This window comes from Oncorhynchus masou, chromosome 14, assembly GCF_036934945.1.
Source record: "Oncorhynchus masou masou isolate Uvic2021 chromosome 14, UVic_Omas_1.1, whole genome shotgun sequence".
NCBI lineage: Eukaryota > Metazoa > Chordata > Actinopteri > Salmoniformes > Salmonidae > Oncorhynchus > Oncorhynchus masou.
Genome location: NC_088225.1, coordinates 5,303,527 through 5,325,568, shown reverse-complemented (window position 1 = coordinate 5,325,568; position 22,042 = coordinate 5,303,527). Strand labels below are relative to the sequence as shown.

The 22,042-nt window shown below is 42.7% G+C and overlaps 1 protein-coding gene across 2 annotated transcripts; it reads right to left on the bottom strand.

The window, feature by feature from the left end:
* Positions 1–144: 144 nt before the first annotated feature.
* LOC135554019 (F-box/LRR-repeat protein 20) lies at positions 145–21,107 on the bottom strand. Of its 2 annotated transcripts, XM_064986012.1 has the most exons (15): positions 20,813–21,107; positions 15,025–15,086; positions 7,423–7,477; positions 7,238–7,312; positions 6,484–6,578; positions 6,273–6,341; positions 6,060–6,155; positions 5,522–5,648; positions 4,950–5,024; positions 3,955–4,085; positions 3,592–3,652; positions 2,603–2,647; positions 2,449–2,505; positions 1,847–2,059; positions 145–1,684 (listed from the first exon to the last, which is right to left on the bottom strand). In XM_064986012.1, exons 1-15 carry the CDS (start codon positions 20,852–20,854, stop codon positions 1,577–1,579), a joined length of 1,311 nt encoding a protein of 436 aa, XP_064842084.1. In that variant the 5' UTR covers positions 20,855–21,107; the 3' UTR covers positions 145–1,576. The 2 variants fall into 2 exon arrangements, with proteins under 2 accessions (XP_064842084.1, XP_064842085.1); XM_064986013.1 differs by lacking the exon at positions 4,950–5,024.
* Positions 21,108–22,042: the final 935 nt, after the last annotated feature.

The window sequence follows — 22,042 nt, the reverse complement described above, 5'->3', positions numbered from 1 at the left end:
GCAGGCCTGCATTAAGCTGCAGCTACTTTGCAGCTACTTTGAGTCTAGATAAGAACTACCACCTACTGCATCTACACGATGTTTGTGAATGTGAGTGTGTGTGTGTGTGTGTGTGTGTGTGTGTGTGTGGGGGGGGGGGGGGGGGGCTGTAGAAGACACCAGAAAGACACCCTTTTCCACTAGCACTTAAAATTAGGGCCAAATTAGAGCTGTTTCGAATGGAATTCCCAAATTCGAGCCAGCGCAGCCCAGTTTCACAACTGGTCGGGCTGGTAACGCAGTTAAAACAAAAAATAATAATAATACAAAAAAAAAAAAAAAAAATCACTGCTGGGTGCTGCCAACGTTTAGCTAGCTCATCTGGGTGTACATGGACAAGCAGTAATGCAGTAGTTAGACATGACACGAATTACCACCACAGCTGGATCCATATATATTTGTACTACACAACCCTTTATGACAGTTAGCATTTCAGAGTTAAAACAAGCTACTGTAGCTAGCTAAAGTGAGCTAGCAGGAATTGTAGCTGGCCAGGTCGTAGTTGCATCATATTAAACCGGTTGCCTGGTTTGCTTGGTTAGCTAGCTAGCCAATTGCGAATGGCGACGCTAACCGTTTGGCTAGTTAGCAAGCTAAATACATGGCTCCGAGTATGGCTAGCACTGACAGGAGTATGGGTTAAAGTTATTTAAATTCACCCTCACAATGCTTTAACTTCGTCAACATCTTGCCAGTTAGCAACATTAGCGAAGCCAGCTGCAGTCACACATTGACTACCTAGCAACATGACATCATTTATTCTATTTGGAGGCAGCGGAAACGCAATTTCAGCTTGCCCACCAAGGCCAGTCCAACCTGGGTTGACTTCAAAGTGCCAATGGAAACCGGTCTTTTGTAATAAAATAAAAAACTGGCCTAGCTATATGTTTGGAGTGGGCAGTCTGGAACCAGAGGATAACAAAGAGCAGTTATGTCTAGAGGTAGCTTGTCATTCGTTTAAAGATTCTGAGGGCATTCCTACCAAACCAATATCCTCATAGCCCTAGCCATGTTTCTGGTTATCCTCCCAACACCCAGACACACATTGGATGTGAGTTTCTGATCCAAACCTATCTTCCTGATCCTTCAGTAAAAGGTCATACTAGTCCATAGGGAACCTTGTATCCAGTGAGCCCTAGTTTCATGTAGTCCATACAGTGTATCAGGAGCCTAATCTGTAAACAGCAGTGGTTCTATTATGTAATCCTCCCTGTAATGCTGGGTGGTCTTTAGCACATGGGCCTGGGGACAGCAGGGAATGTACTGACGCTCATCTGTGGTGATGTATGTGTGGGTGTGTGTTTATTTGTGTGTTTGACAAAGGCTGTTGTGAGTGGGTTTGGGAACGTCGTGGGGAAGGTTCTTCCCAGACCCTGTGGTGGTTGGGCTCTCTCCCTCTCTCTGCGGCTCCAATCGGGGGGGACACACCAGCATGTATACCTGGAGGCCGGATCGGACCAGGCCGAGCCAGGTTGGGTGGAAGGGCAGATTTTGGGCTGAGGGGGGGGGGGGGGGGGGTGGGTGCGCAGTCTTCACATCATAGCAGGATACAGCAACGACAGAATCTCTGGCGACTCCCCCCGACCGAGGGGGGTGGGGTGACTGGGGCGAAATACGCGTGCACTTTGATGTTAGGTAGATGGGTCTGGAGAGGAGGAGAGCAAGAGATAAAAAAAGACAAGTGTTGGTGTAAGGGTCTATATAACCACATCTAAGAAATGTTAATTCCTCTACTGTAATCTATGCAAGTCTGGGTGTCTGTGCACAATGCATAAGCAGCAATGTACGCTGTAGCACCAGTGTCTACCCTTAGTCTCTTAATGCCTGCGCGGGTGATCTGCTGGCAGTCGTAGAGCTCGATGCGGTCCAGGCTGTGGCAGGTCTTCAGGTGCTCCAGCGAGGCGTCCGTGATCAGGGGGCAGTTGTCCAGCTCGATCACCTCCAGCCGGTCGTGGGCACAGGGCCCGCTGCCCAGATGTCTGATGCCATCATCAGTAATCAGCTCACAGTGAGACAGGCTCTGAGAGAGAGAGAGAGAGAGAGAGACAGAGAGAGAGACCGACACAGAGAGATACAGACACACACACACACACACACACACAGAGAGACAGACACACACACACACACAGAGAGAGAGAGAGACATACAGACACACAGAGAGAGAGAGAGAGAGAGAGAGAGAGAGAGAGAGAGAAAAAGAGATCACAACAACAAGGGAACAGTTTAGAACAGCAATACTACTGCCACCCGACACACTGGGTGTCTTTTGTTATTAACACCATGAGACTGGATTATCTAAGAAACAAGTTCTTCTGAAATGTATTTTGTAGAATTTCAAGAGGTTCCTTAGATTGAACAAAGCATGTTTGAGACAAGCTCCTTGGATAGAAGCCATTAGCTAGTGCTCACCAGAACTTGCAGACGAGGGCAGTGGATGGACAACTGGATAAGTGTGCCGTCCGTGATCTGGGGAGAGACATAAACAAACGTATCCTTCTGGTGGATGGTGCTACAGTGTATGTTAGTGTGTGTGGGAATGTGCGTGTTGCACAGGCTAGCTCACCTGCACACACTCTTCCAGGTCCATCTTTTCCAGCTCATGACAATTCTGCCACAAAAAAATTAAAATGAACACTATGACAACACATATACACTACCGTTCAAAAGTTTGCTGGCCTTCTAGGTAGCGTTACAAAGAAAAAGCCATATCTCAGACGGGCCTATAAAGAGAAAAGATTAAGATGGGCAAAAGAACACAGACACAAGACCAGCAACCCGGAGTTGCCTCTTCACTGTTGACGTTGAGACTGGTGATTTGCGGGTACGATTTAATGAAGCTGCCAGTTGAGGACTTGTGAGGCATCCATTTCTCAAACTAGACACTAATGTACTTGTCCTCTTGCTCAGTTGTGCACTGGGGCCTCCCACTCTTTCTATTCTGCTTAGAGCCAGTTCGCGCTATTCTGTGAAGGGAGAAGTACACAGCGTTGTACAAGATCTTCAGTTTCTTGGCAATTTCTCACATGGAATAGCCTTAATTTCTCAGAACAAGAATTTACTGACGAGTTTCAGAAGAAAGTTCTTTGTTTCTGGCCATTTTGAGCCTGTAATCAAACCCACAAATGCTGATGCTCCAGATACTCAACTCGTCTAAAGAAGGCCAGTTATATTGCTTTTTCAATCAGAACAGTTTTCAGCTGTGCTAACATGATTGCAAAAGGGTTTTCTAATGATCAATTTACCTTTTAAAATGATAAACTTGGATTAGCTAACACAACCTGTCATTGGAACACAGGAGTGATGGTTGCTGATAATGGGCCGCTGTACACCTCTGTAGATATTCCATAAGAAATCAGCCGTTTCCAGCTACAATAGTCATTTACAACATTAACAATGTCTACACTGTATTTCAGATCAATTTGATGTTATTTTAAATGGACAAAAAAATAAAGATTTTCTTTTAAAAACAAGGAAATGTCTAGGTGACCCCAAACTTTTGAACGGTAGTGTATGTCAGAGGTGTGTGTGACCTGCGTCAGTTTCCACACTCACCCTTGCCAGTGTAGTGAAGCCCACATCTGTGAGCTGAGAGCAGCGAGCCACCTCTAATATTCTGAAAGGAGACAGGACATACTGTTATGGTCGGGGGAACTACTATGTATTGACATGTCTGAGGAAATACAAGATGGGTTAACTTGGGCACTAACCAGAAAGGAGAACGGGGTGTATTTGAGTCATTAATGTATGAAGGGTTGTATGGGGTTTCTGGTGGTATTTGGAGTGAACAGGGGATAGAAGCAGGGATGGGTGGGGGTAGCGTGGATGTGGGTTGGATGAGGCAGGCTTGGTGGGGGGGGGGGGGTTGGAGCAAGGTTCGGGGTGAGGAGGTAGAATAGGAGCAGAGGGAGTACCAACCTGAGGCGCGGGCAGTTCAGTCCCAAGGCGTGGAGGATGGCGTCTGTGATGTTGGCACAACCGGAGACACACAGCGACTGCAGATGGTGACAGCCCCGGCATATAGTAATGAGACCTTCGTCTGTGATCTGCTGCTCAGAGGGAAACAGGCGCACGGGTCACTAGCAGAACTTCCACGGCATCAAACAGATATAACACCATTATCAAAATTAACATAATATTACCATAACTGATGCCGTAGGCTATGAATATCCACCTCAGAACGGTGAATGAGAATCATATCTTGTTTTGTGATATATTTTCATCTCTTTTCCCTCTATAGTTCTGATCTTACAAGATTGCAGAAAGTCGCGAGGGGGAACCACACAGAGAAAGGACAGGTGTAAAAAGAGAGAGAGAGAGAGAGAGAGAGAGAGAGAGGACGAAAACGAGGTGAGTCTGGCAAAAGAAGAGGGAGCTGTTGAAAGATGGGAGACATTGAGAAGGAGACAAGGAATGAAAGAGGGAGGGAGGGAGAGAGAGAGAGAGAGAGAGGGCGAGAGGGCGAGAGGCATTTGGGGTGTAGACATAACAGGAAGGGAATTTGGAGACACCGATAAAGAGGATGCCAGAGAAACAAATGTGTTGTCTGGGTGGATTTCACACGCTATTCTTTATGTAGGTTAGATGGCAGGGCAGGCCTCAGTCCACACCAGTCCCTCTACTGCAGGGCAGGATGCAGACTGACTGAGCAGTCTTGTACACAAAAAAAGTCCACAAAAAAACATTACTCATTTGCCTTCCATTTGGATGGCCACAACAGCTATTAGAGATTCCTCCTTTCTCAATGACAAACCTATTCAGGAGTTACTAGCCCCCAACCCACCACAACTAAGCATTCAGCCCCAAACATGATGGGTGCTGAAATATCAAGCAAACACTCACTTTATTTTGGAGTTGTGACCAGCAGGTTTTGCTGTTATGTGACCTAAACACTGAAAGAGGTGCTTGCTTACCGAACACGTCTGTAAGTTGAGAGTGACCAGCTCTGGACAGTGTGCACCAATGTGCTTCATTGCTTCATCCTCCAACTAGTTAATATGTGGAGACGGAAAGAAGCAGAGAGAAAGAGGCAGAGAGAGAGGCAGAGAGAGGCAGAGAGACAGAGACAGAGAGAGTCATTTGAAATCCCATTAGCAGTGCACCAAGGTAACCCCACCAATGAGGTAGCTAGCTAACCCCCTCCTGCAACTAAATGCCCTACCTGCTGTTTGGATCTACCATCCCCATCACACTGCGTGCAATACAAACATTAAGCCCTGGTCTCATATCTAGACTAGCTAAGCCCCTCTCCCCTCAGTCAGCCATTCAGTTTACCTATATCTATCTTAACGCTTCATCCTCCTGGCTACAATACTAATCATACGCGATCCGTTTGTTCTTGTCACCTCCCAAGGGTGTCTGAATACCTCTCACACATCCAGTCTCTTCTTCTGTTAATGCACCTTTCTTAGACCGAGGTCGAGACCTTGTGCTTTTTAATGGTTCCATCTCTAGTGGACCGTTTGTTGCTTTGCCCTGGCCCTACCTGTGTGCAGCCCTTGAGGAAAAGGCCTTTGAGTCCGGGACAGCATCGTACCAAGGCCTGGATGCCATCCTTAGTCACCTGGTCACACCACGAGATGTTGAGCTGCTCTAACAGAGGACAGCCCTCGCTGCAGGGGAAGAAAATGGGTCAGACCCCGGCACAGATATTAGATAAAAAGACGGCAAAACAACAACCAATGTGCCCCCATATTTATGCACATCCCCTGAATAACGGAATTGCCTGTTCACCCTACGCCTGCACAACAGATGCAACCATCTGCTCCTGCTGAGGAGACTCCCCGGTGTGTGTGTGTGTGAGAGAGTGAGTATTGTCGGAGTCCTGGAAAAACCTTGTATCTCAAAAAAGTCCCAGGATATTTTGATTGGCTTATATTAGTCCTAGAGTCAACAAACTGTCACGGAGCATGAATAGGGATGACTACAATCCAATCACCAAAAGGTGAGTGACAAGGTTTTTCCAGGAATGCTGACAGTATGAGTGTGTGTGCACGAGAGAGGGAGAAAGAGAGACCCCTCACCTAAGTGCTTTGAGTGACAGGTTGGTGATTGAGGTACAGGACGCGAGGTCCAAGTGCTTGAGCTTGGGACAGAACTTACTGAGGCTATTACATGTGCTGCATGGGAGAGAAAGAGACAAGAGGCTTACATGTATAATAATGTAACACTTTAGTACATCAGCAAAACATAATTATACTAGACAAACATAATAAGGCATAAATGTCTGCAAATACCTGTCAGTAATCTTGGTGCAGCCATTCAAACTAAGCAGCTCAATATTCCTGCAGTTCTGGGAGAAGGTTCTGTTGAAAAACAAACAGGAACAGACATATTTGCACCGGAGTGTGTGTACTTGCCCTCCAGCTCCCACAATCAATCTCCTCCCCTCACCCTCCTCAGTGCCAAGAGTTCCCAGTCTAGGCCAGATTCCCAGTCAGTCCTCACCTCAGAGCGCTGTCCCCCACCCCCAGACAGCCCCGCAGACTCAACTTCCTCAGGAATCCCCCACATCGTTTCGAAATGTTCTCCACCACTCGCCCCTGCAACACACGGACACAAACAAACACCTCTCACAAACCAGATTCATCCCCAGATCACCTTGACTTTCACATACATGCAAAAATACATGTGGCAGGAGCATAGGGTGGGAGTCTGCCTGTTTAGGCTAAACTCAACCATCTTTGTAAACACTGACTGATTGACTTGAGTGTCTGTCTTCATATGGCACTCAAGTCTGGCAAACATGATTATACTTGACCTGGCATTCAGGTCATTCATCGTTGATTATGGCAATGTACTAAACTTGTCACGTGTGAATACATCAGTCATACATTTCAAATGCCTTTAAATGGCCATCTGTTGTCATCCATACAGTGACATGGTCAATAGACTGACATGCAGTACATGGCATTGATTGTGGTGAACGCACAACATCAATAGTAGTCAATTAAAACTTTCCTTTGGTAGACAACCAACTGCTAAGGTCCTGAATTCATTCTTAGATAATCATGGTATGTGGGTTTAATGTCAACGTTGTTTGTGTTTATAAGGTCAAAGCCATGAATATCCACTTTGTTTCCATAGAAGATGGCAAGACAGACAGGCAAAAAAAAAAAATCAATGGCAGGTGAGGATGAGATGGAGAGGATAGGAGAGAGAAGAAGTGAGGAAAAAGAAGGTTTATGCAAGACTTCCTGACCTCAATATCTCTCTGAAAGTCGAAAAGGTCAATCCTCTGCCAATTACTGCCGTCCAGGGCGAGCACATTCCACGACTGAGGGAGAGAGGGGCACAAGGTCAACTTCACTGGTTTCACTATTCTGTCTAACACACAATTGAACACACTCACACTGAACCAAATACACACTTCAGAAACAAACTCACCCGTGAGACCTGGGCACAGCGACAGAGTGTCACCACATCCAGAAAGGAGAAGATTCTGGAACACAGACAGGGATGGTTCAGAACCCCTGGTACCCAGAACCAGAGCCCTCTATGTATACAAGGCTCTGTCCAGAATCCCTGTTCTACCCTATAATTACATATAGAACTCTGCTATGTATGCCACTTTATGTTTGATGAGCATGACACTTATGATTGTGTTATTGTGTGGGTGACTTTATGTTAACTTTACTATGGTTATTGTGCTTGAAGGCTAGATAAATGTTTACTTTTGCAGAGCGAGTGTGTTCTGGGGCATTAACACAAACAAAATGTTAAAAACACCCATTTCCATGACAAACTAACCATGTGAATCCAGGTGAAAGCTATGATCCCTCATTTGTCACTCGTTAAAGCCACCTCAAATCAGTGTAGATGAAGGGGAGGAGACAGGTTAAAGAAGGATTTGAGACAACTGAGAATGTGTGCCATTCAGAGGGTGTATGGGCAAGACAAAAAAGGTAGGTGCCTTTGAACAGAGTACGGCAGTAGGTGCCAGGAGCACCGGTTTGTGTCGAGAACTGAAAACGATGCTGGGTTTTTCACGCTCAACAGTTTCCTGTGTGTATCAACAATGGTCCACCACCCAAAGGACATCCAGCCAACTTGACAACTGTGGACTGGAGTCAACATGGGCCAGCATCGCTGTGGAACGCTTTTGACACCTTGTACAGTCGTGGCCAAAAGTTTTGAGAATGACACAAATATTAATTTTCACAAAGTCTGCTGCCTCAGTTTGTATGATGGCAATTTGCATATACTACAGAATGTTATGAAGAGTGATCAGATGAATTGCAATTAATTGCAAAGTCCCTCTTTTCCATGCAAATTAACTGAATCCCCCAAAAACATTTCCACTGCATTTCAGCCCTGCCACAAAAGGACCAGCTGACCTCATGTCAGTTATTCTCTCGTTAACACAGGTGTGAGTGTTGAGGAGGGCAAGGCTGGAGATCACTCTGTCATGCTGATGGAGTTCGAATAACAGACTGGAAGCTTCAAAAGGAGGGTGGTGCTTGGAATCATTGTTCTTCCTCTGTTGATGATGGTTACCTGCAAGGAAACATGTGCAGTCATCATTGCTTTGCACAAAAAGGGCTTCACAGGCAAGGATATTGCTACCAGTAAGATTGCACCTAAATCAACCATTTATCGCATCATCAAGAACTTCAAGGAAAGCGGTTCAATTGTTGTGAAGAAGGCTTCAGGGAGCCTAAGAAAGTCCAGCAAGCGCCAGCACCGTCTCCTAAAGTTGATTCAGCTGCGGGATCGGGGCACCACCAGTACAGAGCTTGCTCGGGAATGGCAGCAGGCAGGTGTGAGTGCATCTGCACGCACAGTAAGGCAAAGACTTTTGAAGGATGGCCTGGTGTCAAGAGGATGGCCTGGTGTCAAGAGGATGGCCTGGTGTCAAAAAACATCAGGGACAGACTGATATTCTGCAAAAGGTACAGGGATTGGACTGCTGAGGACTGGGTTAAAGTCATTTTCTCGGATGAATCCCTTTTCCGACTGTTTGGGGCATCCGGAAACAAGCTTGTCTGGAGAAGACAAGGTGAGCGCTACCATCAGTCCTGTGTCATGCCAACAGTAAAGCATCCTGAGACCATTCATGTGTGGGGTTGCTTCTCAGCCAAGGGACTGGGCTCACTCACAATTTTGCCTAAGAACACAGCCACGAATAAAGAATAGTACCAACTCTTCCTCCGAAAGCAACTTCTCTCAACCATCCAGGAACAGTTTGGTGACAAACAATGCCTTTTCCAGCATGATGGAGCACCTTGTCATAAGGCAAAAGTGATAACGAAGTGGGTCGGGGAACAAAACATTGATATTTTGGGTCCATGGCCAGGGAACTCCCCAGAACTTAATCCCATTGAGAACTTGTGGTCAATCCTCAAGAGGCGGGTGGACAAATAAAAACCCACAAACTCCAGGCATTGATTATGCAAGAATGCCATCAGTCAGGATGTGGCCCAGAAGTTAATTGACAGCATTCCAGGGCGGATTGCAGAGGTCTTGAAAAAGAAGGGCAACACTGCAAATTTGGACTCTTTGCATCAACTTCATGTAATTGTCAAAGCCTTTGACACTTATGAAATGCTTGTAGTTATACTTCAGTATTCCATAGTAACATCTGAAAAAAAATATCTAAAGACACTGAAGCAGCAGACTTTGTGAAAAATAATATTTTGTGTAATTCTCAAAGCTTTTGGCCACAACTGTAGAGTCCATGTCCCGACGAATTGAGGCTGTTCTGAGGGCGAAAACAGGGGTGCAACTAAATATTAAGGTGTTTCTAATGTTTGGTATACTCAGTGTGTGTGTACAATACCAGTCAAAAGTTTGGACACACCTACTCATTCAAGGTTTCTCCTTTGTTTTAACTATTTTCTACATTGTAGAACAATAGTGAAGACATCAAAACGATAAGATAACATATGGAATCATGTAGTAACTAACACTTTTATTTTAGATTCTTCAAAGTAGCCACCCTTTGCCTTGACAGTTTAGCACACTATTGGCATTCTCTCAACCAGCTTCACCTGGAATGCTTTTCCAACAGTCTTGAAGGACTTCCCACATATGCTGAGCACTTGTTGGCTGCTTTTCCTTCATTCTGCAGTCCAACGCATCCCAAACCATCCAAATTGGGATGAGGTCGGTGATTGTGGAGACCAGGTCATTTGATGCAGCACTCATTCACTCTCCTTCTTGGTCAAATAGCCCTTACACAGCCTGGAGATATAGTGGGTCATTGTTCTGTTGAAAAACAAATGATAGTGGGACTAAGCGCAAACCAGATGGGATGGCGTATCGCTGCAGAATGCTGTGGTAGCCATGCTGGTTAAGTGTTCCTTGAATTCTAAATAAGTCACTGGCAGTGTCACCAGCAAAGCACCCACACAACTCCTCCTCCATGCATCACGGTGGGAACCATACACGCAGAGATCATCCGTTCACCTACTCGGTGTCTCACAAAGACACAGTGGTTGGTACCAAAAAACTCAAATTTGGACTCAGACCAAAGAACAGATTTCCACTGGTCTAATGTCCTTTGCTTGTGTTTCTTGGCCCAAGAAAGGCTCTTAATAATAATAATAATAATACTACTACTACTAATAATAATAATAATAATAATAATACTACTACTAATAATAATAATAATATTGGTGTCCTTTAGTAGTGATTTCTTTGCAGCAATTCAACCATGAAAGCCTGATTCATGCAGTCTCTTCTGAACAGTTGATGATGAGATGTGTCTGTTACTTGAACTCTGTAAAGCATTTATTTGGGCTGCAATTTCTGATGCTGGTAACTCTAATGAACTTATCCTCTGCAGCAGAGTTAACTCCGGGTCTTCATTTCCTGTGGCGGTCCTAATGAGAGCCAGTTTCATCATAGCGCTTGATGGTTTTTGCGACTGCACATGAAGAAACTTTCAAAGTTCTTGAAATGTTCCACATTGACTGAAAGTAATGAGGACTGTCGTTTCTCTTTTTTTATTTGAGCTGTTCTTGCCATAAAGCGGACTTGGTCTTTTACCAAATAGGGCTATCTGCTGTATAGCACCCCTACCTTGTCACAACAACTGATTGGCTCAAACGCATTAAGGAAAGAAATTCCACAAATGAACAAGGCACACCTGATAATTTAAATGCATTCCAGGTGACTACCTCATGAAGCTGGTTGAGAGAATGCCAAGAGTGTGCAAAGCTGTCATCAAGGCAAAGGGTGGCTACTTTGAAGAATCTCAAAAATGTTGTTTTGTTTTTAAACTTTTTTTTTTCACCTTTATTTAACAAGGTAGGCTAGTTGAGAACAAGTTCCCATTTACAACTGCGACCTGGCCAAGATAAGGCAAAACAGACAAGTTACACATGGAATAAACAAGCCAATAACACAAACAAAAACAAGCTTTAACAGTTTGTTTCTACGTGTGTTATTTCATAGTTTTGATGTCTTCGCTATTATTCTACAATGTAGAAAATAGTAAAAAATAAAGAAAAACCCGGGAATGAGTAGGTGTGTCAACTTTTGACTGGTACTGCATGTACAGTTGAAGTTGTCAGTTAACATACACCTTTGTCAAATACAGTTTTTTTCCACAATTCCTGACATTTAATCCTAGTACAAATTCCCTGTTTTAGGTCAGTTAGGGTCACCACTTTATTTTAAGAATGTGAAATGTCAGAATAATAGTGAGAATGATTTATTTCAGCTTCTGACCCACATTCTCAGTGGGTCAGAAGTTAACATACACTCAACTAGTATTTGGTAGAATTGCCTTTAAATTGTTTAACTTGGGTTTGAGGTAGCTTCCCACAGTAAGTTGGGTGAATTTTGGCCCATTCCTACTGACAGAGCTGGTGTAACGGAGTCAGGTTTATAGGCCTCCTTGCTCACACACGCCTTTTCAGTTCTGCCCACAAATTTTCTATAGGATTGAGGTCAGGGCTTTGTGATGGCCACTCCAATACCTTGACTTTGTTGTCCTTAAGCCATTTTGCCACAACTTTGGAAGTATGCTTGAGGTCATTGTCCATTTGGAAGACATTTGTGGCCAAGCTTTAACTTCCTGACTGATGTCTTGATGTTGCTTCAATATATTCACATTATTCCCCTTCCTCGTGATGCTATCTATTTTGTGAAGTGCACTCGTCCCTCCTGCAGCAAAGCACCCCCACAAAATTATGCTGCTTCACAGTTGGGATGGTGTTCTTCAACTTGCAAGCCTCCCCCTTTTTCCTCTAAACATCACGATGGTCATTATAGCCAAACAATTCTATTTTTGTTTCATCAGTCCAGAGGACATTAATCCAAAAAGTATGATCCTTTTCCCCATGTGCAGTTGCAAACCGTAGTCTGGCTTTTTATGGCAGTTTTGGAGCAGTGGCTTCTTCCTTGCTGAGCGGCCTTTCTGGTTATGTTGATATAGGACTCGCTTTACAGTGGATATAGATACTTTTGTACCCGTTTCCTCCAGCATCTTCACAAGGTCCTTTGCTGTTGTTCTGGGATTGATTTGCAATTTTCGCACCAAAGTACATTCATCTCTAGGAGACAGAACGTGTCTCCTTCCTGAGCAGTATGATGGCTGCGTCGTCCCATGGTGTTTATACTTCGTACTATTGTTTGTACAGATGAACGTGGTACCTTCGGGCGTTTGGAAATTGCTCCGAAGGATGAACCAGACTTGTGGAGGTCTTGGCTGATTTCTTTTGACTTTCCCATGATGTCAAGCAAAGAGGCACTGAGTTTGAAGGTAGGCCTTGAAATACAGGTACACCTCCAATTGACTCAGATGATGTCAATTAGCCTATCAGAAGCTTCTAAAGCCATGACATCATTTTTGGAATTTTCCAAGCTTTTTAAAAGGCACAGTCAACTTCTGACCCACTGGAATTGTGTAACAGTGAAATAATGTCTGTAAACAATTGTTGAAAAAATTACTTGTGTCATGCACAAAGTAGATGTCCTAACCAAGTTGCCAATACTATAGTTTGTTAACAAGAAATTTGTGGAGTGGTTGAAAAACGAGTTTTAATGACTCCAACCTATGTAAACTTCCGACTTCAACTGTATGTATGTACGTACGTACGTATGTATGTTGTGTACCAGTGCCTTCAGAAGGTATTCATACCCCTTGACCTTTTACACATTGTGTTACAGCCAGAACTCAACATTTATTAAATTCTCATTTACATAAGTATTCACACCCCTGAGTCAATATTTGTTGAAGCACCTTTTACAGCAATTGCAGCTGTGAAACTTCAGGTCTTGCCATAGATTTGAGTAGATTTAAGTCAAACTGTGTTTTTGGTAAGCAACTCCTGTGTAGATTTGGCATTGCGTTTTAGGTTATTGTCCTGCAGAAAGGTGAATTCATCTAGGATTTTGCCTGTGCTTAGCTCCATTCCATTAATTTTATTATTTGAAAAACTCCCCAGACCTTAGCGATTACAAGCATACCCATAACATTATGCAGCAATCACTATGCTTGAAAATATGTAGAGTGGTACTCCGTAACGTATTGGCCTCCTAAAATAACACTGTATTACGGACAAAAAGTTAATTGCTTTGCCACATTTTTTGCATTATTACTTTAGTGCCTTGTTGCAAACAGGATGCATGTTTGTTTTCAAATATTTGAATTCTGTTCAGGCTTCCTTTTCACTATCAATTAGGTTAGTATTGTGGAGTAACTACAACGCTGTTGATCCATCCTCAGTTCTCCCATCACAGCCATTAAACTATGTAACGGTTTTAAAGTCACCACCGGCCTCATGGTGAAATTCCTGAGCAGTTTCCTTCCTCTCTGGCAACTGAGTTAGGAAGGTCACCTGTATCTTTGTAATGACTGGGTGAATTGATACAGCATCCAAAGTGTAAATAATAACTTCACCATGCTCAAATGGATTTTCAAGGTATGCTTTTAAATTCTTTGCCCATCTACCAATAGGTAGCCTTCTTTGTGAGGCATTGGAAAACGTCTCTGGTCTTTATGGTTGAATCTGTGTTTGAAATTCACTGCTCGACTGAGGGACCTTACAATTTTCTGTATGTGTGGGGTACAGAGATGAGGTAGTCATTCAAAAACTATTATTGCACAGTCCATACAACGTATGACACTGATTAAGACATTTTTTTAAACTCCTGAACTTATTTAGGCTTGCTATAACAAATGGGTTGAATACTTATTGAGTCAAGACATTTCAGCTTTTAATTTTTATTAAATTTGTAAACATTTCCATAAACAATTCCACTTCGACATTATTGGGTATTGTGTGTAGGCCAGTGAACCAAAAAATTGAAATGTTACCCATTTTTAAATTCAGGTTGTAACACAAAATGTGGAAGAAGTCAAGGTGTGAATACTGCCTTACCTATTCTTGAAGGGCATAGATGGCATGTATGTGTGATGGATTCATATGGGACACATTGCACTCTGCAGCCCAGTGTGATATAGGGTGAGTAGAATGTTGCAATTGGCCTCGGCAAGCCTGCCCCTAACCCAAAAGCCCTAGTAAATCAGAGCTCAGTCTGTGCCCACCCCCCGCAACTTCAGCACACCCCCAACCGTCAGCACCTCTATCCCAGACCGTTCTGCTGGTGAGACCCAGGCTTGAGTTATGGCCTCCATTTTCTGTTTGCTCAAGGGCTTTTACTTTTTTTGTTTTGCATAATTGATTTGAATGTTTTATAGCCCAGACCATCTGTGTTTAATTAGTTTTAGCATTGGGGGAGGGGAAATTGGGGCAAGTGGGATGGGGCGCATGAGGGAGAGCGGCAGATGGCAGTTGGTCGGTGATGTTGACCAAACCACTAGAGCCCCGGTATAGTCACCCTTTGTTTCTAAGGTGGATCATGGCTAAGTGTCACGATGTAACCTCCCAAATTGTCAGTGTCTGTGTTGTGTGGAGCAGGTGGATGAGTGTACATGGCTGTGTTTTGGGCAGGTTAAGATGTCTGATGGCGTTGAGCATGTGACATGGTATATTCTGTGTGCGCATACGGCCCAGTCATTGGAAAGCCCTCGCTCACCGTAGCAACAGCTCCTTGGGCAGCTTCTTATTGATGACGGCCTCGTCGCTGTTTGAGAACATCTGTGAGGAAGAGATGAAGAAGAGCGTGTTAACTTCCTCTGGCTCTGTCGCTCACAGCAGGACTGGCCTAGACTTCCTCTATTCTCTCTGGCCCTGCCCCACCATCAGTAGATAGGTTCAACGTCAAAGCTTGATGGGAGAAAGGGAGTGATACAGTGAGTGCGGTGGAGATTGAGAGGAAAGGAGACATTTTCTGCCTCCTAATCAAACCCGGTGTGAAATGTCACTTGCTTCCTTCCTGTCTGATCATCTCACTGTTTTCTTGCTACCCATGTTTACGTTGTAAATGTCTGAACAGTGACGACAGAAGAGGATTTTTAACACACCCACAGACAGAGAATTAGGACCCATGAGATATTCAGTCCCTCGATACACTGAAAGATGATGTAATGGAAAATAGTATTCTACTCTAGTTTGCAGAGTTCCCATATTTAGGAGCAAACTTACATTTGTCCAAGTATGAAGCACTTAATGGGTAAGTCAATTGCATTCATCTTTGATTCCTGGGGCCACCCATACAACATTGGTTGTATGACTAAGGCTGCATGTACACAAGCAGCCCAATTCTGATAGACAAAAAAAATCTGAATTTAATTGGCCTTTCGACCAATCAGATCAGCTCTGAAAAAGATATGTGAAGAGATCTGATGTGATTGGTCAAAAACACCAATGAGCGGAACAAATATTCAGTTGGCCTGTCGCTAAGACGCTTTGGATAACTTTGGTCTGCTAAATGGCATATATTATTTTAAAAATGATTCATGGGAGGAGTATTGTAGTCAGAATAGGACCTGTCAAATGCAGTAATGCTGAACCATACTGGTGTTCCATGTAATGACAAAGATATCAAGCAGAATCAGGAATATACTTAATCCATTGTAAAGACTTGAGCAAATTTCTGACAAAGTCAACATGAGTCTGCTGTTAGCCTGACCTCCAATATATGTATATTTTGAATGTGAATCTATGATTTGTCTGTTAACTTATAATACAAATTCAGGAGACACACTGGGCCAATAGTACATTAAGCCTGTCCTATGATCCCTGTTTACTTCCACACTGAGGGAGCAGGAAAGGACAGGCGTTTCGCTTTTGGGGCAAATTCACTCTGACAAGCTTGCCTTTCAGAGAACTACTCAACGGGTCAAATAATCCACGGCCATTTCCAAAATAACCAGATGCTCATGGTCTGGGGCGTATAGGCTACGTTGTTTTTCCTTTGTGGTGTAACATTATGTGATCGTTTGCAGGGCCACAGTAGTTATTGGTCATTTCCATGTAAAGAGGACCCATGAGCACCAACATGTGAAATCCACATGAGCATATCAAATCTGGTGTCAAATGAAAGCGAAGACTATATTTTTGAGAAATTAAGGCATACATACATACATTTAAAGAAATCCATCCTAAACATTTCAGAATGAGTAAAGGCTTTGATTTTGGGCCAAACAGATGGAAAAGGGGTCTTAAACATCTACCAGAAGTCTTTAAAAAAAAGAAGGTCATAGAAATACATAAAAACACAACAATGCTTAAGTAAATAAAGACCCCTGCCAACTAATAAACATGTTTTGTATAACTTTTTTGCCTTGTGTAAGTTTAAGAAACATTGCCTTGTGCCTTAATTCCTTTACCAAAAACCCACATATCTTTAAGTAACAAGTAAAGGGAGACCTATCAATAAAGTTACTGTTTTTACAGATATCCATTTTGTTAATTCATTATTAAGTGATTAACACCCCCCCCCCAAATTGGTAAGTGATTTTCTGAAATTGAATTGGCTACAATGGTAAACTATACTCTACCGAACTCTACTGTTCTGTCCTTCACTGAGCTCTATTGTGCTGTACTGTACTTTGAATGTCCAAGCTTGTGAAACAGAGGTCTATGATTGGTTTTGATTTGGTCTGGTCCAACCAAATTTGGTCTTGTCTGGGGGCAGAGCTCATTAAAATAATAGCACGTGTGTAGAATAATACCCAAATATGCAGAGGAGGATATTACATATTTATACCTTTTGTGTACCTATTTAGGATACAACACTATGAAGAGAATGATATGCATATCCATAATTATGCATTTCTGTGTAGTACAGATCAGGGACCCATGACAAAATTCTGTTACCGCAATTCCGTTACCAGGTGTAAATCCACTTCACTTGCTGTAGTTTAATAATCAAAAGAGATTTTTCAAAGTCAATGTCTCAGGTCATAGCTGACATCGCAGTCTGTCTGCAGACATTGTTGAATCTTAATTCGGAGCAGATGTTTAGAGTTTCTGGAAAACGTTAACACAGGGAGATTTGATTGAAATTCTGTTACCAAACTTTGCATCTGCACAGTTCTTCCAGTGAATGTGTTATTGTAAAATGTTCTGTGTAAATTGCTTTCAAAACTATTCCTTGTGCATAGGCTTGTTAAACTTTGAAAAATATGGCTTTTGTTGGGCATACATTTTAAGCGAAAAATCAACGCAATTCCGTTACCGTGGAACTGCCCTTATGGTTTGAGTATGTTATGTCACACATTTTTACAAAGTACCTTTTCTTGAATGGTAAATACTCTTCCATGTGATATATCCTATTGTTAAGTGCATTCAGAAAGCATTCAGACCCCTTGACTTTCTCCACATCCTGTTACATTACAGCCTTATTCTAAAAAAATGGATTAAATTGCCCCCCCCCCCCCCAAATCTCCACACAATACCCCATGACAAAGCAAAACGTTTTCAGATCCTTTACTCTGTACTTTGTTGAAGCACCTTTGCCAGTGATTACAGCCTGGAGTCTTCTTGGGTATGACGCTACAAGCTTGGCACACCTGTATTTGGGGAGTTTCTCCCATTCTTCTCTGCAGATCCTCTCAAGCTCTGTCAAGTTGGATGGGGAGCGTCGACGCACAGCTATTTTCAGGTCTCTACAGAGATGTTCAATCGGGTTAAAGTGTGGGCTCTGACTGGGCCACTCAAGAACATTCAGATACTTGTCCCGAAGCCACTCCTGCGTTGTGTTGGCTGTGTACTTAAGGTTGTTGTCCTGTTGGAAGGTAAACCTTCACCCCAGTCTGAGGTCCTGAGCGCTCTGGAGCAGGTTTTCATCAAGGATCTCTGTACTTTGTGCAGTTCATCTTTCCCTCAATCCTGACTAGTCTCAGTCCCCGCCTTTGAAAAACATCCCCACAGTATGATGCACCACCTTGCTTCACCATAGGGATGGTACCAGGTTTGCTCCAGAAGTGACACTTGGCATTCAGTCTAAAGAGTTCAATATTGGTTTCATCAGACCAGATAATCTTGTTTCTCATGGTCTGAAAGTCCTTTAGATACCTTTTGATAAACTCCAAGTGGGATGGGCCTTTTAATGAGGAGTGGCTTCCATAAAGGTGGATTGCTGCAGAGATGGTTGTCTTTCTGGAAGGTTCTCCCATCTCCACAGACAAACTCTGGAGCTCTGTCAGAGTGACCATCGGGTTCTTGGTCACCTCCCTGACCAATGCCCTTCTCCCCAGATTGCTCAGTTTGTCCTGGCGGCCAGCTCTAGGAAGAGTCTTGGTGGTTCCAAACTTCTTTCATTTAAGAATGGAGGCCACCGTGTTCTTGGAGACCTTCAATGCTCCCGAAAAGTTTTGGTACCCTTCCCCAGATCTGTGCCTCGACACAATCCTGTCTCGGCGCTCTATGAACAATTCCTTCTAGCTCATGGCTTGGTTTTTGCTCTGACATGCACTGTCAACTATGGGACCTTATATAGACAGGTGTGTGCCTGTCCAAATCATGTCCATTTACCACAGGTGAACTCCAATCAAGTTGTAGAAACATCAAGGACGATCAATGGAAACAGGATGCTCCTGAGCTAAACTTCAAGGTACATAGCAAAGGACCTGAATACGTGTGTAAATAAGGTTTATGTTTTTGCTGATTAATACATTAATTAAATAAATACATTTCTGAAAACCTGTTTTCACTTTGTCATTATTGGGTATTGTTTGTTGGTTGATGGATATATATATATATATATATATATATATATATATATTTTCATCCATTTTAGAATAAGGCTGTAATGTAACAAAATGTGGAAAAAGTCAAGAGGTCTGAACACTTTCCGAATGCACTGTAAATCAAATGGTTTGAAATAAAGCTAAATCATACTCATACTATTTAGGAAGTTTTCAAATAACTTGGATCCTTTCCCATCATGATAAGTTATAAGTTAAATGTACAAATTGTTCACTGTTCTCTAACCTTTGAATATGAAATCTAGATATGAAGGGCTTTCTATTAGTTCAAAAACTGACAGTGTGGTCTAAAAAACGTTGAAATAGAATGTTCAGAATAAAAGACACAATTCAAAGCCAATGGGTTAAAATTCTCCTATAACATTTTTGTCTCTGGTCTGTGAAAAACTGTTGGAAATGCTCAAGACTTAAGGGATATGTGTTGCCTTGCCTTGGTTACAGTACATGTACTGGTAGATGAACTGAGCTCACTGACTGATTCACACTAAGAATTTCTGAAGACAACACACCTCGTCCCTTTGGAAACTAAATACGCACAACACACAATTGTTTATCTCTAACTGTAGCGTTTCAATGTACAAACACTAGGCCTCTTGACAATATGCAATATGTCGATCCATTAAAAAAAACAGGGGCGTGACTAAGAATAGGCCTGCCTATTAATGCAACACAATTTCAATTATACTCTGCAAACCGTTAAAGTCCATTGTTATTGGCTAATAAACTACAGATCACGTATCTGCCGCAGATGTCAGCTTGTCAGGCCAGACGGTACGGCCTGAATCTTCTGAGTCGTCAGCTGTTGCACTTTAAAAATAAATAAAACCACAAATCCTACACCGCCTAGATGAGGCTTAAACAACACAGAGTGCTCATGGCAGACAGGCCAATGTCACGGTGTGAACACACACACACACGAGTGGCATTTGTTAGTGAGACTGTATTTATCCAAAGCAATATTTCACATTTGGTGCATTCTTTATCGCTGCGTATAAAGGGACAAACTTTGCCACAACGTTGAATAACGATCGCTTGCATAAAAATCAACATGGGACTTCTGTCAACGTAAACATCTATAGGGAAATTGTAGCCTGTATGATTTGAAAAACAGATATATTGTTGTATTTGCTGTTGATATTCAGCGTGTGGTGGTGGACTAGCCGAGTCGTGGCCGAGCGAATGGCCCATCTGTATTAGAATCAACCAGCAGCGGCCATGAGTCTACACACAACAGAACCATAGCTGATCAAAGACAACATTCCAATTCGCCAAGTCTGTGAAATAACTCAGTCACACAGTAGGATGAAGTAGGCCCGAATATTATATCACATTTTATGTTTATAGAACGATGGGAAATGTAGGGCTTCGTATCAGTGTGAAGCCTAAAAGTCTGTGTGTGTGCCATTGTCTTTGTTTTGACGGCACAAAGAGAAAGCTCGGATAGGCTCCACAATTTTAAAATCAGCCTTAACCTATGAATGCTTTATAAAACAAATTGTTAAACTATAATCCAATTTAATAAATGTACATTCTGGTAGGCTATTGAAGAAATCAAGATGTTGTCGTTACTTGAAAACAACATGTTTGCCCTAATCCAAACATTGACTGCGGAAGCTGCATCGGTGCGCAACCATGGACGCAGTTTAACAAACACCATAACACCAATCAAAAATAATTGTCATCTATCAATCGCATATATTATAAACTCACCTCAAACCGGCTCCGCGAAACACCATTAACCTCCTTCCCCATCTCGGACGGTGGTTTACCCGACTCGATCAGGGGGATAAGTAATTCGGTGTTAAAATTACAGTAACGTGTAGATATCGGCGCTCGTCTTGGAAACCCCAGTCCAAAGCTACCATGCTACCGTTGTTTCGGCAGCTGCGACGGCGGATTTCATCGTTTTTTCGGTTTGTAACACAATTGCAATAGCCTACCTCTCGACAACTGCCCCAGCCAACAACCCGAACTCTTATATCTCCGCTCACTAGTTCGCCCTCCCCTCCACCGTTCCCCCTTTATCTGTGAACACTGCTTTTAGCATTAGCCTTCTTTATTATGGACACAAATAATGACATTTGATAATAACCCTGGACGAAGTATAGCCTAGATGCATTTTTCATCAGGGCAATATTCTTCCATTATTTAGAATTCTATAGAATTAGACCTAGCCTATTTCTCCCTTTAGCCTAGGCCCTGCCTATATCATTGGGCTATGGGATATCAAAACATTAACCTTAAATAACTGTGATATAAAGGAGGACACTATGCAATAGTAGTTTATTGGTAGTCCTACTGTATATGCTATTGTGCAGTCCAGTTGTCATTGGAGCCATGTGAGGCCTAGTTTCGGACAGCAGCGTAACCTACCTGCGATTTGTTTTATACAGTTTTTTGTGTGTTGTCTTTCATGCAGGATAAAGGGCATAATGATGTTACATAAATAAAGATTACATACATAATATCATCGCCTTTTGCATAGACCTACTTTGTGTGTATACACATAAATGGTCATAATAATGTAAACATATCTTTATTAAAAAATAATGCACTGTGGTGTCCATTATTTCCCATTATAAAACGTGTGTATATATATATATATATATCAAACTTCAATAGCCCCTGACAAAACAATGGACAACATTCTGAAACTGCCAATCTGATGAGCGAATTGATACATTGTAACTTTGTTGTTGCTGTTTGGGGAAAGAGCACTTCCGCTTTGGACTACTTCCAGCTGCAAGAAACCAATCAAGACACATATATGTGACTTGTCATCCGATGTCATTGTAGCGGGAAAAGGTGCATATAAACAGGGAGTAGAAATCCATGCTGAGCCATTGCACTTTAAATCAAGTTGCAGTTCTTTCTGGATTCCTATTGTCGACTCACACAGTATAAAGAAAACATGATTATACACATAATGTCTTTATAACG